Here is a 16,166-nt window from a genome sequence, read left to right as displayed (position 1 = left end):
CTCTCTCTCTCTCTCTGGGCGCTGGCTGTACATAACAGCAGCAGTACGACAGCCGTACAACACTACATAAGTTGCCGTACAACATCCTCACAATCAGCCCCGTGCGTGGTCTATTAGCTGGTGTTCTTCTTAGCATCCTGGCCGGCAAAAGGGTGGTGTTTGGACTGAATTTGTGACTGTTTTGGGACAGTTTTGGACAGATTTTGGTGGTGTTTGTGTCTTGGCTGTGGAGATTTGGGCAAGAGCCTTGTTGATGCTTTGTGGAAATCCGGTGCAAGTCTGCACCGGCACCTTGGTTTCTTGTAAAGGCTTCTAAATGAATAAAGAAGTTCCTATGAGGGGCCGGCCGTTTCGGCTTAATGCCGTGTCTGTATATTATTTGTGGTTCTTCTGCTTTGTTTCAAAGCTCTGTTTGGTATTAGAAGTGTTTATCCATTACTGATTGCTCCATGTCCCCAGATCGGTTACAAAGCCCATGGCGAAGAACTAGGTTTTATGAAACCTTTTCTCGCATAATTGGCCAATTGGCACTCCACGTCATGTGCTTCGGAGTGGCTAAGTCTATAAACAGGCTTACTCATAGGCTTGGAACTTGGTAGGACATCAATGGAATTGTCTACCGCCCTATGTGGTGGGACACCATCTAGCAAATCTTTAGGAAAAACATCCCGATACTCTTGCAATAAAGAATTTAAAGTATCTACGTACTTACCATTTGTTATTGTCTTGTTTTCAGCCTTGGGATTTTTCAAATTTTTCTCACATATAGACAAAACAGGGTTCAAAAAACAAGGGTCTCGTCCAAGGCCATTTAAATATACTGTTTCATCTATGGAAACATTATTCACTTCCGTTTCATCTACGGAAACAAAATTATGCAAAAGGTTACAAATGTATACTTGTTGAATCTTGTCGAGCTCGTAGGCACGACATAACTCCATGGACAATATCCAATATCAAAGGTGTAGTTGGCGTATCATGCTCACCACACAAAGTAATGCATCTATCCTCATGCATGAACTCTAGGCTGTTATCTTGGTAACTACGATGCAGTGTAGGGTCCAGGTCATACAACCACTTTGTGCCTAGATGGTCATCTGTCACAAAGTGTGTGGGGGCAAGGGGCCATTTTATATGGCCCCCTAGAGCCAGTCGACATGCTGAAAAGAGAGCCGTCAGCAGCAGAAAGTCATCCGACTTGGTTTCCCTCCGGTCGACCAGCTATATGCAGTCGGCCAGCACACAGGGAAAGTCGGAGAGCAGTAGAACCAGTCGGCCAGTGTTTGGACCAACCAATAGCCACTGGACAGCCTCCCACACATGGAAAAAATAGGGAGAAATATGGAGAGTGGGGAAAAGTGAGAACACCTAAATCGGGCGGGCACACCCACAACAGAGGCCCTGGTGTAAATATACAGACAGGAGATGACTGCTAACACCCCCTCTCAGCTCCTGGATGTGGAACCAACCCCAGGGAGTTGGAAAACTGCTGGAGCATAGCCTGAGGTAGAGACTTCGTGAAGAGGTCCGTCGCATTGTTCTCCGTGGAACAATAAAGAAGCAAGATGTCACCAGCCAAGATCTTCTCACGAACAAAGTGATATTGTATCTCTATGTGCTTGGTCCGGGCACGGAAGACCGGGTTCCGAGCAATAGCTATACAGCTCTGGTTATCGCATTGGATGACAGTGGGCTCCTTCTGTGGAGACCCAATCTCGCCAAGCAACCTCTGCAACGACACAATCTCGCAAGCAGCACCACAAGCAGCCCGGTACTCTACCTCTGTCGATGACAAGGCAATAGTTGGCTGCTTCTTACTGCTCCACGAAACTGCTCTTGAGCAGAGGGAAAAACTGTAGCCTGATGTGGATCTCCTCCTCAATCTGAGTCACTCCATCCATCAATCTCCCTCCTGTGTAAAAGAGTCCAAGATCCTTCGTACCTGCTATACCGCAAGATCCGCAATCCTACGTCCCAATGAGACTTCAACGGTGTCTGCATGAATGAGCTCAACAGCCCCACAGAAAAGCTCAAGGCCAATTTGGTGTTCAACAACCAGATCAATGAACCAACTAGCTTCTAGTACAAAGAGGCATCAACTGGCTCACAAGGATCATTCACTGTTAGCTTCGTGTTCGGGTCCATCGGTGACGTGATAGGCTTGCAGTTCTCCATCCCAAAGGCCTCAAGCATTCATGAACATACCGCTGTTGAGAGACAAAAAACCCCCTCTGGGTTTGCCAGATCTCCAATCCCAAGAAGAAGTGGAGTAACCCTAAGTCGGTCATCTCAAACTCCTTTGACAAGGCAGCCTTGGTCACTCTAATGTGCTCCACATGACCGCCGGTGAGAATTTGATCATCCACATAAAGGATGATTAACGTAACCATGCCGCGTTCTCGAAAGAGATACAGGTCGGGATCTGCAACCGATCTCTGAAATCCAGTTCGGAGAAAGAAGGAATCAATTTTCTGATTCCAAGCCCAGGGAGCTTGTTTAAGACCATACAAGGCCTTCCTTAACTTGTAAACCATCCCTTCTAATCGTGGAACCACAAAGCCTAGAGGCTGCCCAACATACACCTCGTCCTGCAAGTCACCATTAAGGAACGCAGATTTGACATCCATCTATACACAGGCCACCGTTGAGAAGAAGCAAGGGCAAGAATGGTCCGAATCGTGGTTATCCTCGCTGTCGGTGCAAAGGTATCCTCATAGTCGATGCTTGGCCGTTGAGCATAACCCTTGGCCACAAGTCTGGCTCTGTGTTTGTCCACCGACCCATCTGACGCATATTTGGTCTTAAAGACCCACTTGACACCAATGACTGATTGTTTTGACGGCCTTGGTACCAACTCCCAAGTGTTGTTCTTCTCGATGGCATCTAGTTCCACCTGCGTGGCTTTCCTCCAAGTATCCCGTGCAAGGGTTTCTTGATGGAAGTGGGCTCTTTGTCCCACATGATATGAGACATCAAAGTATAGATTACCTGTAAAAGCTCCGCTGAATGACTTTTATCACGAACTCTGTGTGATCTTCGAGGTCCGTCCTCTGTGGTCCATTCGGAGGGAAGCTCCATGACACCTGACTCCCGAAGGGTGTCTACTAACCACCTGGGTACTCGAAAAGAACGCGGAGCCTCCTGTTGTTGTAGGGGCTCAACTCCAGCTGCAGGCTCAACCTCCTGAACTGACTGAGGTTGTCCAGGTGGAACAATAGATTGGGAATCATCATCAAAATCCTCTGGATCTCCAAGAAGTGGCGGCTCATCGACAGTGGAAACTAGAACATGCTCATCAAAGACCACATCTTTGCTGACAACAATCTCGTTCCTCTCTAGATCAAATAACCTGTATCCCTTGGAAAGAGAGTTATATCCCACAAATATAAGCTTTTGGGACTTGAAGTCGAGCTTCCCTCTCTGCTTCTTCGGAATGTGAACATACGCATCGCTCCCAAACACACGGAAATGGGAGACATCAGGTTTCCTGCCAAAACATGCCTCAAAGGGAGTCATATTAGGTACTGAAGTCGTCGGAGACCGGTTGAGGATATGGACAGCCGTAGCCACAACCTCTCCCCAAAGTGGACGAGGAAGATCATGATGCTCCAGCATTGTCCTTGCCATCTCCACCACAGTCCTGTTCTTTCGTTCTACTACTCCATTCTCTGATGGCGAACCTGTATTGGCCAATTTCCTCTTGATGCCATGTTCCGCACGAAATCTCACAAAAGCATTAGAAGAAAATTCACCTCCTTTGTTAGCTCGGAGAGTCTTCACCTGCAATCCAGACTCTTTCTCCACCATCACATGCCACTCCTTGAACAACTGAGCAAAGGCTTGGTCCTTCTGAGAAAGGAAATAGATCTGGAACAATCATCAACAAGCAGCATGAAGTACAGAGAACCTCCCAAAGATGCTGTCTGCAAAGGTCCACACAAGTCAGTGTGTACCAACTCCAATGGTTTCGAAGCCCGCTTGGAAGCCTTCTTCGGAAAGGATTCCCTGTGTTGCTTACCACGTATGCAAGAACTGCAGCGTCCTTGCTTGCTGCCAACATTTGGCAAGCCAACCACCATTTGGTTCCGGAAAGCTCGCCGCAGCACATCCACATTTAAGTGGCCAAACCGAAAGTGCCACAAGTCACCAACTTGAGAACCTGTCAAAGAGGAGAGTGCAGAGAGTTTGTAGATACCATTCTCCACGTTGCCTTCCCAAAAAACGTGGCCAGTCTCACGGTCCCGTAGAGCAACAGAATGCTCCTCAAACTCCACCCGGAAGCCAGTCTTGCATACCTCATGCACTGACAATAGATGAAAACCAAGTGTTGGGACGTAAAGAACACCAGAGGAATGCTTACCCCCCTTGCCGTCGGGAATAATCTCCATCCAGCCCCCACTGAGTATTGGAATTGTGGAATTGTTGCCAATGAAAATGCGACCTGATTGCCGTTTCAGATCTAGAAAGAAGTCACGGGAAGGAGTCATGTGCCTAGAAGCAACACTGTCGAGAATCCACTCCCGAGTATCCTTTGCGGTGAAGCCAACTGCCTCCTCGCTCGAAGAAGATGAAGCATCCGAGTCCATCATCTCTAAGTGCACAAAGGCTGGAGTCTTTGCAGTTGAAGTTGAAGAATCAACACTCTTCCCAGTCCGCGTAGGACACTTCCTCCAATAGTGGCCTTTCTCGCCACAATCATTGCAGGTCCTCTCGGCCTTCAGCTTCTTCTAAGAAGACTTCTCCGATGAAGCCTTCCCTTTGCCCTTGTTGTTGTTCTGGCCTTTCGACCGTTGGCCAGTTAATTCCTCGGAACCTCTGCCCTGTGGAGGGTTCGTGAATCTTTCCTCCTGATCCAAGACCATGGGCATAAGCTCCTCCCATGTGATGGTGCTGAGCCTGCCACTGGTAGTCAACGAAGAGTAAAATGCTGAGTACTGAGAGGGCAAACGTGACAGCAACGGTATGGCCATATCCTACGATGATATCTCTTTCCCAGCCTGGAGAACTTCTTGCTGAAGAGCCTGCAGCTTGTTGATGTGCTCGTGCATTGTCAACGACTTTGCAGGATTCATCACCCGCATCTGAACTTCCAAGGAGATCCTCTTCATTGTCAACGACTTTGCAGGATTCATCACCCGCATCTGAACTTCCAAGGAGATCCTCTTCATGGGCGATACCCTGCTGTAAAGAGAAGCCAAATGCTGCCATATACCTTTGGCTAGCGCCATATGCTTGATATGATTGATCACCTGTGGTGTGCAATTGAGGAAAATGAAAGAACGGACTCTGGCATTGACACGATCCCATAACTGTGCCTGTGCCTCGCGCTCCTTCCGAATCGAGGGTAACTCCCTTCCTCTAACTCCGGCCGTGGAACCCCTACAACAATGAAATCAGCAAGGTCGTAAGACTCCAAAACAGATTCCATCATTACCTTCCATATGCCGTAGTTGTTCCCGTCCAATTGACGGTCCACTGGGAACGTGGGGAGTGTCGGGATCTTCACATGAAACACAACATGCATGGGCGCTGTTCGTATGGTAGAATGTCCTCTCTCTAAACTTTGCGGATCAGTGAGGTAACACCTACACTATATGAACTTGTGGAGAGGATTTACCATCCTTATTGGCATTGCTAGAACTATCTCCAGTTCTAGCACCCAACTTGGGACAAGCGGCCTTGCTATGTCCCGCCTCAAAGCAGTGAAACTACATATTCTCTTTCTTTGCTTTCTCGTATTGTTGCTGTTTTCGGAGTTTCGTAGGAGTTGAAGTTTTTGACTTTCAAGAACCTTTTGCTACAACGAGGTTAACCATAATCCGTACCATTCTTTCATGGTTTTTTAGACCAATGTTTCCCTTACTCACCTTGACCATGTCCCTTGTCACCCTGAAAGAATTTTCTTTTAAATTTTGTACTCCCACTCCCGACTGCCATCTACCTAGGACCATATTTTGACCTATGAGATATATCATCAAATATTTGAGCGTATTTTATTAACTCGTTGAAATCCTTAGGCTCCTTAGGTTGTACATAACTCTCGTAAGCTGGGTCAAGATCTCGCATGAACCCGAAGAGAGTTTGGAAGGCATCGATTTCCTTTAACTTCAGCACTATTCTCGATGGTTCGAGATATATTGGGTGAGTGAAATGCCACGCATAGAGCATTTGTCTCACGCATGCCAAGACATGTGAAGCTCATTAACCTACCCAAGGACGAGGACGTCTGGCGCTATCGGCTAAACTCATCCACCATTTATGTGCTTTGTCTATCAAGGATAAGCTTGCCTCGATGGGCCTCACACTCCCTAGCGTATGCTTCAGGTAATGTAATTTTGACCACTTTTGTAAGAAAATGTTGATTGCGTCTTTGTTGTTGCGTTCCTTTTCCTCTCTCCCAAAGCTCAGCACAATGAGATCCTTGAAGATCCCAACAGACACTACGGACTGCTTGGCAAATTCTATGTATTGCCGCCCTATGGAAGTCCCAACCTCCTGTTGAGAAGAAGTAAACTGTAGTGTTCTCTGCATAGGTGCACGAGACGCAACACTAGCAATAGGAGTTGCCAGACGTGAGTCTAAACGTTGGTGCAAACTCCCAAGGATGGTCAAAATTTCATATTGATTTTGTTCTAAGGTTTGTGTCCCGGCAAAAAGCTGCAAAATGGACTCGTGTGAGATCTCCTGCTCCACGACGTCAGCCTCGAATCGAGCATCAAGATTTGCACCACCGAACTCGTCCTCATTAAGGAGGTCGTTATCTGTGCCCGGGTCCAACAGTGTATCAGCGGTCTCTATGGATCGGTCGACTATCAGTGGGGTGTGCTGAGTCTTTGTGGACGGAACCATGGGGTTATCTACGAACAAATTTGCAGAGTTGTGTGTGGAAGAATTTTATAAATTAAAGATAAGAAGCTGAGAGTGGGTCACATGCGGAGAGAGAAAGAATCATTGCAAGCTCTGATACCAATGTGACGGTGCCGATAGAAAGCCAACATAGCCACCAAGATGGGGGAGGAGAGGAGGGCTCTTGTTCACCACCCCAGCCTTAGAGGAGGTTTGAGAAGCATCCACACTGCCAGGCTTATGTAGTGGCCTGCGTGCCCACACTTGTCTGACCGTCCGCAATCCTCCGACTCGGGCGCCTCACTCCTAAACCTTGGACATCCTTGCCGATTGCACTCTAGCGATTGGGCTCCATGTTCGGTTGAGCCCAATGAAGCTGGTTTCAAGTTATGTGACATGGTATTATTGTAAGTGCTCTTGAATACTTAATCCTTGTATGCTGTACAAGGAGAATTGTGTATTGCTTGCCTTTTTTCAGAGAAAACACTGGCTGAATAGCCTGGTTTATATGGTTTTCATATGGATTTGATCTTTGGCACATATATATGCTTTTCTTGTCTTCCAAGTTTCTCTCCATTTCTCTCACCTCCTTCCCTTTTCTTCTCACCTCCCTCTTCCCTTCCAACTTGTTTCTTTCCTCCTCTCTTCCTCTCCTTTTCTTGCCCAAAATTTGAAAATACCAAAAAACCTACTCACAAAATCATGAATTTCATACCCACGAGCCCCAAAAAAATGTATCTTCATCTTTCTGTTGGCTATGTCATAAATTTTGCATGTGTATATAATTAGTGTCATTTCGAAACCTTTGCGTTTTGTCCAAAACTGACTAAACAAAACCTTCGAAACGACGAAACGGACAAAACGTTTGATGTTACTATGGTCTACATTGACACAAACATTCTGTTCGGTAACTGTTTTTATTGATATTCTTGTAATGGAAATTTGGCACTAGGTGCCTGTTAAGCTCGTACAACAAAATGCTCCGTAATAATACAATGTTATTGAGGGGGCGGTTGGCCCATTCCGGCCCAGTGCTGGTGTCGTCATCTTTTCAGTTTTGTACCTTTTCTTTGTACTGTACCATTCATCACTTTGTTTATTGGTACTCTAGTTAAAGGGTTACAAGATTGTGCTTGCAGCTTAACCCTATCCAGGGGAATTTCACCTGCGTGCTACTCAAGCCACTCAGTAGGAGTCCAAGCCACTCAGCAACCATGCCTCACTACTAACCACGGTGGATTTATTGGGAGATTGTCGAGTCTCACACAAGGCTACCTGTGTCTCAAGTAACTCCTAGCCTCACACTTGGCAAGGAGGTCTTCAAATCAGCACACCACCAGGCTCCTCTGGCAACTGATACGTCTGGCAACCAAATTAAGGTCAGCTCAGCACCAAGCCTCGAATCATCACCAAAGATGAGGGAGCAGCCTGTAACTCATCAAATAAAACTTTCCAGCAGTAAAAGTGATCAAACAACCTGTTTAACTGGTTTTCTGGTGACATGAACTCTCACAACAACAAATGAGGGCTTTTGCATAGGTGATACATGCTGTCCGTACAGTCCGATTTTCAACTACAGGTTGTACAGCAGTGCTGGGGGCTGGACAGCAGCTGAATGAGACGCCTAGCTCTTCGGAGAGATTGAACAGGGTAGTAGGTAGGTAGGGGGTTCATGCAGGAGAGGTTGGTCAAGTGGTTGGCCAGACCACCATAGGAGCCCAACCTTGCTAATAAAATGCATGGGCACCCGAGACTACCCAAAAGAGGGTGCTTGGACCAAAGGGTCCCCAATTGCCATAATTAACAGTGCCCATGTGTCTCAAGTATAAAATTTGTTGAAGTCCCCAACAAGGTTTTTGAGCTGAGTTTTGGCACAACTTTGGAGTCTTGCAAAAGGACAACCGTCCGTCATCAAGAAAAAGGGGTTAGGACCAAATGGTGACATCTTCCGCTGCTTCTAAACAATTGACCTTCTCAGGTGCGCCTCAAAACACAAGGCATAAAGTAATCACTTTGCACCATAGCAAAACACTTTCGTTGGTAACAAGACATTTTGTTGGCATTCTTCCTCTAGAAGAAAGCATAAAATGTCACAGCTTTCATTAGTCCCTCCCAACATAGGACTGGTCTACACATGAAAGCAACCATAAAATTATCAAGTCAGATATGCTGTTTATACCATGTATTTGCAGCCATATCTCATCAAGATTGCAACACTTGCAAAACATTATGGTTTCCAACCATCGCATACTACTTAGTTTGTTTTCCAACATGGGATTTTGCAACCCATGCATTGCTTGCAGCACAACAACATACCTTCATGTGGCAAAACCAAATGATCTTTATCTTTTAACCCCAAACTATTTCTCAAGCGTCTTGCTTGACTCAAGTCATCACTTATAAGAGTAACGATGTACTCATAACTCTCTTTTAACAATGTAATATTCAGCGTGTAAACTGAATATCTATGAGCCTAGGCATGGTAAGCATGTGTCTTCACATGTGTTTGTTTGCCCAAGTGTGTTGTACTTAACATTCAGCCATTCATGAACCAGGGCAACAGCTCCTCATCAAATTCTTTTGGTTACCAAATTGACAGCCATACATCTGTGCAACCCACATGTACCAGCATGACTATGTTTTGTTACTTGTACAAAATACTATGCATCCACACGGCTGAATCATAGCCTTCTCAAGGTAAGGCAAATGCTAATGTACTGCACCAAGGACAATAGGGTCTCTCTCTCACTACCTCGCATTAACAAGTCCTTGAAACAATTGACGACTTAAAATACCATTCACTTAGCATAACATGAGAGAAGACGCACACACTGGAGTTGGAACACCCCTTAGGAGTCCTTATATTTTTTTATAGATACAAGTCTGAGGGTACCAAGCACCAAATTACAGGAAAACCAATTAAATAGCTCCAAACCCAGCCACAAGGCAGCCAAGCCACTTAGCAAGGGAATGACTCCACGGTTACCTGCCACTCAAGTCACTCGGTAGGAGTAGAGGCACCATCGCCCAAGCCACTCAGCAAGGGGAGACCCCTGCTTGCTACTCAAGCTACTCAGCAGGAGTATAGGCACGCTACCCACGCCTCACTCCTAACCAAGGCGGATCTCTTAGGAGGTTGCTGAGTCTCACACAAGACTACCGATGTGGATCTCTCAAGCCACTCCGAGTCTCACACTCGGCAAGGTGGTCTTCAAGTCAACAAACCACCAGGCTTCTTTGACAATTGATACACCTTCAGGCTTCGTGGCAACCAAATTAGGGTTCAGTTGAGCACTGAGCCTCAAATCAGCACCAAAGATGAGGGGGCAACCTTCAACTTATCAAATACAGGCTTCCAGTAGTAAAAGTGATAAAACAACCTGTTTAATTGATTTTATGGCCACCAAACTATCAAAACAAGAAATTAGGGCTTCTTCGAAGGTGGTACATGGCATTCATACAACATGGCAACTTGCCGTACATGACCGTATAGCCTGTCCATACAGCTAGTAGAAGTGTAGGTATAGGTCTTACATCAATGCTGGGAGTTGGACGTCAGCTGAATGAGACACCTAGCTCTTGGGAGAGAGAGATTGGAGGCGGGTAGGTGGATCATGCAAGAGAGATTGGCCAAGCGAAGCCTACACGCGCTAATAGTATGATTGGGCATCTCAAACTAGCCCAAAAGAGGATATGCTTGGACCAAAAGGAGCGTAGAGGGTGCCCAACTGCCATAAATGCCTTGTGCCCACATAAATGTGTTCGCACATTAATAAGTATGTGAATACACTAGTTATAGAGTTTGTTCAAGTCCCCAACAAGGTTTTAGCTAAGCTCTAATTTGGAGTTTCGCAAGAAGGGACTTACATAGGACCCGTCTAAGAGGCTAAGGGCTAGCAAGGATGAGGTCTAGATTGGCCTTGGGTTAATTAAAAGGCAACTAGTGGTAAAAACATCTATAAGTTTAGCAATAGAGATGGGCACAGTGAGGGGTAGGGACTCATAGGACCCGCCAAGGAGGCTAAGGTCTAGGAAGGATGAGGTCTAAGGTAACTAGTGGATAAAAACAGCTATAAGTTTAGTAATAGAGATGGGGGCTAGTAATAGCTAGGTTTGTAGTACCTTTGGCTCACTTGTGATTATTACCAGGTATCCTTGTAGTAGAGAGTTCTACCAAGGTGTGATGGACTTTAGGGCCATGAGTTGCCCTAGGTGGGCAAGCAGTCTAGTGGTATGGGATGCTAGGGCATGCTTCTAGGCAGAGCTTACTCACGGCAATTTTGACCTAAAGCTCAAGGGTGGTATCAGAAGGGGACCTATGGCTAGGGAGAGAGTTGCTAGCCAAATTCTTGCGGTGATCAATCTCGGGTTGATGTTGGTTATCCTAACCCTAATAACAGGTATGGGCCTCTAACAATCGTTATTATCTTCTTTCCATTTTATCATTGTATTGGATCATTGCTTCATTTGTGAATGGATATTTCACACAGTACACATTTTTCCAATTTTTGTTGTCCTCATCTTATATTTTCTTGTCACTTAAAGATCCGGTTCTTCATGTGTTTTTAACATCATGCTCACACCTTCTCATGATCATTATGATATTGAGGAAAACTTATTTCCCTTATTCTTCATCTAAGGGAGCCATGTTAAACTTCTCTTTCTATTACTTAGTACTTTTGTAACAAATGAGCCTTTCTGTTACAAAGTCTACTATGATGACATATTCTTATGAGTGAAGCTACACCTAGACTTGAGTGTTGTTGACATCGTTGGGGATGTCATAGCATGTAGCTTATGCTATGCATGATAGAATTGATGATTTGGTGGATAGGTGTGACATGGTTGTTATCACCTGCCTTTTGTTGTTTTTCTCTACTGCCTACAGGGTGTTTAGTTGCTTTAACTGATTCCATTATTATTTTTTGCTCATAAATTGAAACCCTTCTGAAAGGAGTAGCAGGACTTCCCTTATCTTCTCATATTTAGAGTGGTCGGATGCCAAATATTGTGTTATGCTTACAGTGCAAAGCAATGGCGGTCTGGAGACTGGATGTGTGCTGGCTGCAATAATCACAACTTTGCATCACGTGCTACTTGCAATCGGTAAAGTCTTTTTACATTTAGATCAGTGTTTCAACAGTAGGATGATGGAACAATGCCAGTCTGTTTCCTGTATTGGCAAACACTATTGCATCATTGATTGTCATGCTGTTTATGTTGCTGTATCTTGTTCGTTCTTGGAGGTGGCTCCCTTCTCCAGCATAAGCTAATTTTATGTCTATTTACCTACTTGTTTAAGGTGCGGTGGAAAAAGGGAATCAATGTCTCAAGTATTATCTGTTGCTTGAAGCTGCAGTAGTCTTCTTGCTGTGTATCAGCCAGCTGGAATGCTTGGTATTTTATTGATTTTCAGAATGGCATTTGCAGCTGCCTAGATTTAAGTCAGTTGTGCAGTACGTCTCTGCTGAAAGAACAAAATGATCTCTCTCTCTCTCTCTCTCTCTCTCTCTCAAATGGTTGTTTCAGTGTTGGGTAGCGGTCACTTTTTGATGAGCTGCAAGTAAAGTGGTGGTGATGGAGCACACTTTATTGTCTTATGGTTGTACCTGGATTTTCTCAAGGCATGGCCTTAGAGCCATTTTAAGATGGAGCTTGGAAAGTTTGCAGATGGTATTCCTTAAAATCTGCAAGAGTTAACCGTTTTGAAATTGTGGGCATCCTGGTGGTCTCTGTTACTCTAAAATAGTATTAGGTGTCTAAAGTTGCTACTTGTCACTTCTTTGGAAGCAAATAATCTGAGCAAAAACCCTGAAAAGCTGCAATGCTTGTGCATGTGATACATCCTGGGAAGCATGGGAAAAGTTATAAGGAGGGCGGCTAGCTGCACATCTGTCTGCCCTCCCAGGCACTGTATGGGGTTTGCTCTTAAAGACGTTGAAGGGAGGCAAAGCTGCATGGCATAGGCTCCTCTTCTGCTCTCCAGAGGCCTCTAGTCAAAATCTTGGGTTGTCGGTTGGAGGAAAGAACTGATCTCTTGGAGTGTGTCCTCCACAGTTGTGGCAGGGTGCCGCTGGGTGAAATAAGGACTTGGATATCGCCAACAATGGGGTCATAAATGGCGCCCTTCTGTGACAGTTGTGCTGCCAACGATCACCGAAACGTTTTGAGGTAAATCTGTGATCTAGCAAAAGTAAAAGAAACGTCCTACTAATTAACTAGTTCGAGTTGTGATGCCATTTTTTTTCAGGAAAAGCAACTTCCATAAAGTATGAAAATTTTTACAGAAAGGGAGATTTCAGATCGGGGGGGGGGTGGGGGGGGGGAGGGGGGGGGGAATCTCAACCGATCTGGTGGCTTGTGCTGACAATAAGGTCCCTTAGTGGTAGTGAAAAAGATGCCATGATCCTACTTTCTCACGAACTGGCCACGCTTTCTCTGCAGGCCTCGAGGATCCGTGGATCCTGGCCCAAGTGGCCATGAGTGTGGATAATATCACACCAAATCCTGCAGCCCTCAAGGATCCTTGGATCTTAGCCCAAGTGGCTATGAGTGTGTGGATAATGTCACACCAAATCTGCAACGGTATGTATCATAAACCAAAGTGCCTTCCATGGCCTTAGTGCATCTAGCCGTCCAAATGTCCTAGGCTCTAATGCTAGCAATGATCTCCCATGTGGTGTCCAACCTTTGTGTTGGTGATATGTAGCCCGACTCCGACAGGTCTTGAAGATGGCATTGGTGACCCACTTCCTAGCTAATCCTCATGACCATATCTTTGTCGTTCCCCTCAAACTTGAGTTGAGGGCCCAACTGCGTCAACCATGCAATAGCACCAAAAATAAATGTAGGCGTTCTTCCTCATCCTTCCAAAAAGGTGTGATATTGCGATCAAAATCTTATGTGCGTCCTTGCACTCCCATAAGCAATGGTAGACTTATCTTTGAAGCTCTTGCACATCTTGGGCAAGCTAGGCTAACACCAACGACCGATCTCCAGTGGTTGTTGGCAAGATCACCATGTAGAGAAAACCAAATAAAAAAGGGAATCTTTGTACAAGTGCCACAACCTCCGCCAAAAAGCTCTCTGAATGCCAAGGGTGATCTCATAAGTCTCCCATTGAGGTCTAAAGAGTAGGAACTCTCTGGATGTGTCCCAGAACCGTGTCTGGCGTAACTAAAGGCGGGCATGCTTTTCATGGGGTTAAAAGCATTCCTCCACTCTCATGAACCGGGTCCTAGTGCAAGTATTTGATATGGTACCCATCATATAACCAGAGGTTCCAAGAATCTGTAATCATCCCTTGAGGGGTAGCAACATAGAAATGCTTCCTTGTTTTTCCCACCACTCTCACTGGCTGGACCATCGGACTTTTATGATATCTTGCCCAAGACACCTCTCCAAGAACCATCTATCTTGAAGTTACCTGTACTACTTAGGTGTTGGTCGTAGTTGTGGGGGCATACTAGGCTCTTTTTATTTGTCTCTAGAGTCCTTCACACAAGAAAGTGGTATTGGTTGTCAATTTTGAGAAAGGCACATAATGATTTCTTCGATGAGTGAGTGGCTCAAGAGTTATGATGTATCTCCCCTTAAGATATGTTCATTGTTGGCTTTTTGGTTGCTTATTGTGTGTCTTAGAAGTAGATATTATGATGCTTTCAACAATCTACGATTTCTTGCTCTTCTTAACAAAGGAAGACTATCAAAGTTGTCGAGAAAGGCGAGTTTAATTCTAGCTAACTAGGTGTAAAGTTGGCCAATTTCCTTGAAGACCTATCTTCAATGATCAGTTGATGCTAAAAAAAAACAAAGCATCTAGGGACTCTTTGCCTTATGGGTAGTTCACAACCCACCCAATCCAAGAGGTTACAAGTTTAAATCATGGTTGAGAATCTCTATATGTTGTTTCACTATCTAGAATTTGTTTTCTAATGCATTTTAGTGATTAAGTTGAGCTCGCGCACACATTTATCAACTTTTGTAGTTATAAATAAGATTAAAGAATTCTCATCAAGGGTCATTTCCATCGCGGTAGGGACCTTGGTAAGTGGCTTTGTAGGGGCCACAATGGGCGTAGGTGGTGGTCAACTTTTGGACAATGCATGTGTCCGTGTATAAGAAATAAAGGGTTGGACATCATGAGCAACACAATGATGAGGTACTTAAAACATTGCATGTATGTGCACTCAAGTTCATAACTGATGCGTGTACATGTGTGTAAATGGTTGCATGTGTGTAGAGTTGATGCATGCACGTGTGTGTGCTTGCATATGTTGTGTATACATGAATACATGTGCTTGTGTATGTGCATGCGTGCATGTGTGCATGGCTTGACACTAAAAAGTGTCATTTTTTAATCCCATCATACAAAAAGATTAGATGTCGCTTTCGTTGTTTCAAAAAAGAGGGCTCGAACCTCCTTTGTGAAGTCATTAAATATGATTATCAAGATGTGTGGCACTCTTCATGCATGAGATACGTATAGAGGATACTTCACGAGGAGACGAAGTAAAAGAGAAAACAAATCCATACTACTAATGAGAGATGGAAAACATCAAGCAAAAAAGTTATGCAAATGGAGCATATCAGTGCAAACCTTTAGAAACCCACCATTCTATATGTTTTGTCCCTTGGTCTTGGTGCGCATCCATGGAGTAGCTCAGCAAAGTGTTGATGTCAAATTTTGATTATGGGATGACATTAATAATTTGTAATTGGAGGGTTTTAGCGATGTTAGCAACTTGATCTTGTATTAGCTTGGTACTTGGGATGGTCTAAGAGTATTAATTGATAACGTCCTTAGGTGAATACTTTCTAGTAATCGCAAATAAAAAATACAAGAATGTGGTGAAGACTAAGGTATATAAGCCAATGATGTGTCCAAGGGTGGAAATTTTGTCCACTTAAATTAACACTACATAAAAGTCAATTTCTCTACATTCTAAAAGACTTTACATCCTTAAGCTTTTGTCAACTTAAATTACCACTACATAAAAGTCAATTTCTCTACATTCTAAAGGACTTTACATCCTTAAGCTAACATTGAAAAATAATCTCCTTTTCTTCCTTTGTTTGTTGATGTGTGTTACTCTCTATTTTCATCTACCATGGAATTTGAGAGTTCTCAAGCTCTCTACATTGAAGCACATGCATAGAGCTTATCTTTGGTAATAATGCTTTACCTTTTCCTTTAAACCTAAATAATGAGCTATTCATTGTTTAGATTGTGTATGATTTATGATTTGTGTCTATTTAGTTTTGTGTTTATCAAATTCATCTTTGCTTATGTTTAATCTTGAGGATCAAGGCCACCTCAT

General features: G+C 44.5%; 1 protein-coding gene across 2 annotated transcripts in view; it reads left to right on the top strand.

Annotated features, from left to right (window-relative positions):
• Positions 1-12,566, top strand: part of LOC147619791 (zinc finger (Ran-binding) family protein) — a 32,479-nt gene extending 19,913 nt beyond the window's left edge. For both annotated transcript variants that reach the window (XM_086825627.1, XM_086825628.1), the window contains exons 7-8: positions 11,872-11,952; positions 12,149-12,566. In XM_086825627.1, coding sequence (XP_086681753.1) covers positions 11,872-11,952; positions 12,149-12,197 — 130 coding nt within the window. In that variant the 3' untranslated portion in view covers positions 12,198-12,566. The remainder of the gene's footprint in view (positions 1-11,871; positions 11,953-12,148) is intronic.
• Positions 12,567-16,166: the final 3,600 nt, after the last annotated feature.

The sequence above is a fragment of the Cibotium barometz genome, chromosome 32 (assembly GCF_041138505.1).
Source record: "Cibotium barometz isolate CiBa-2024 chromosome 32, ASM4113850v1, whole genome shotgun sequence".
Lineage (NCBI taxonomy): Eukaryota > Viridiplantae > Streptophyta > Polypodiopsida > Cyatheales > Cibotiaceae > Cibotium > Cibotium barometz.
Note: the sequence above shows the minus strand (reverse complement) of the source record. Positions and strands in the feature narration are given on the sequence as shown.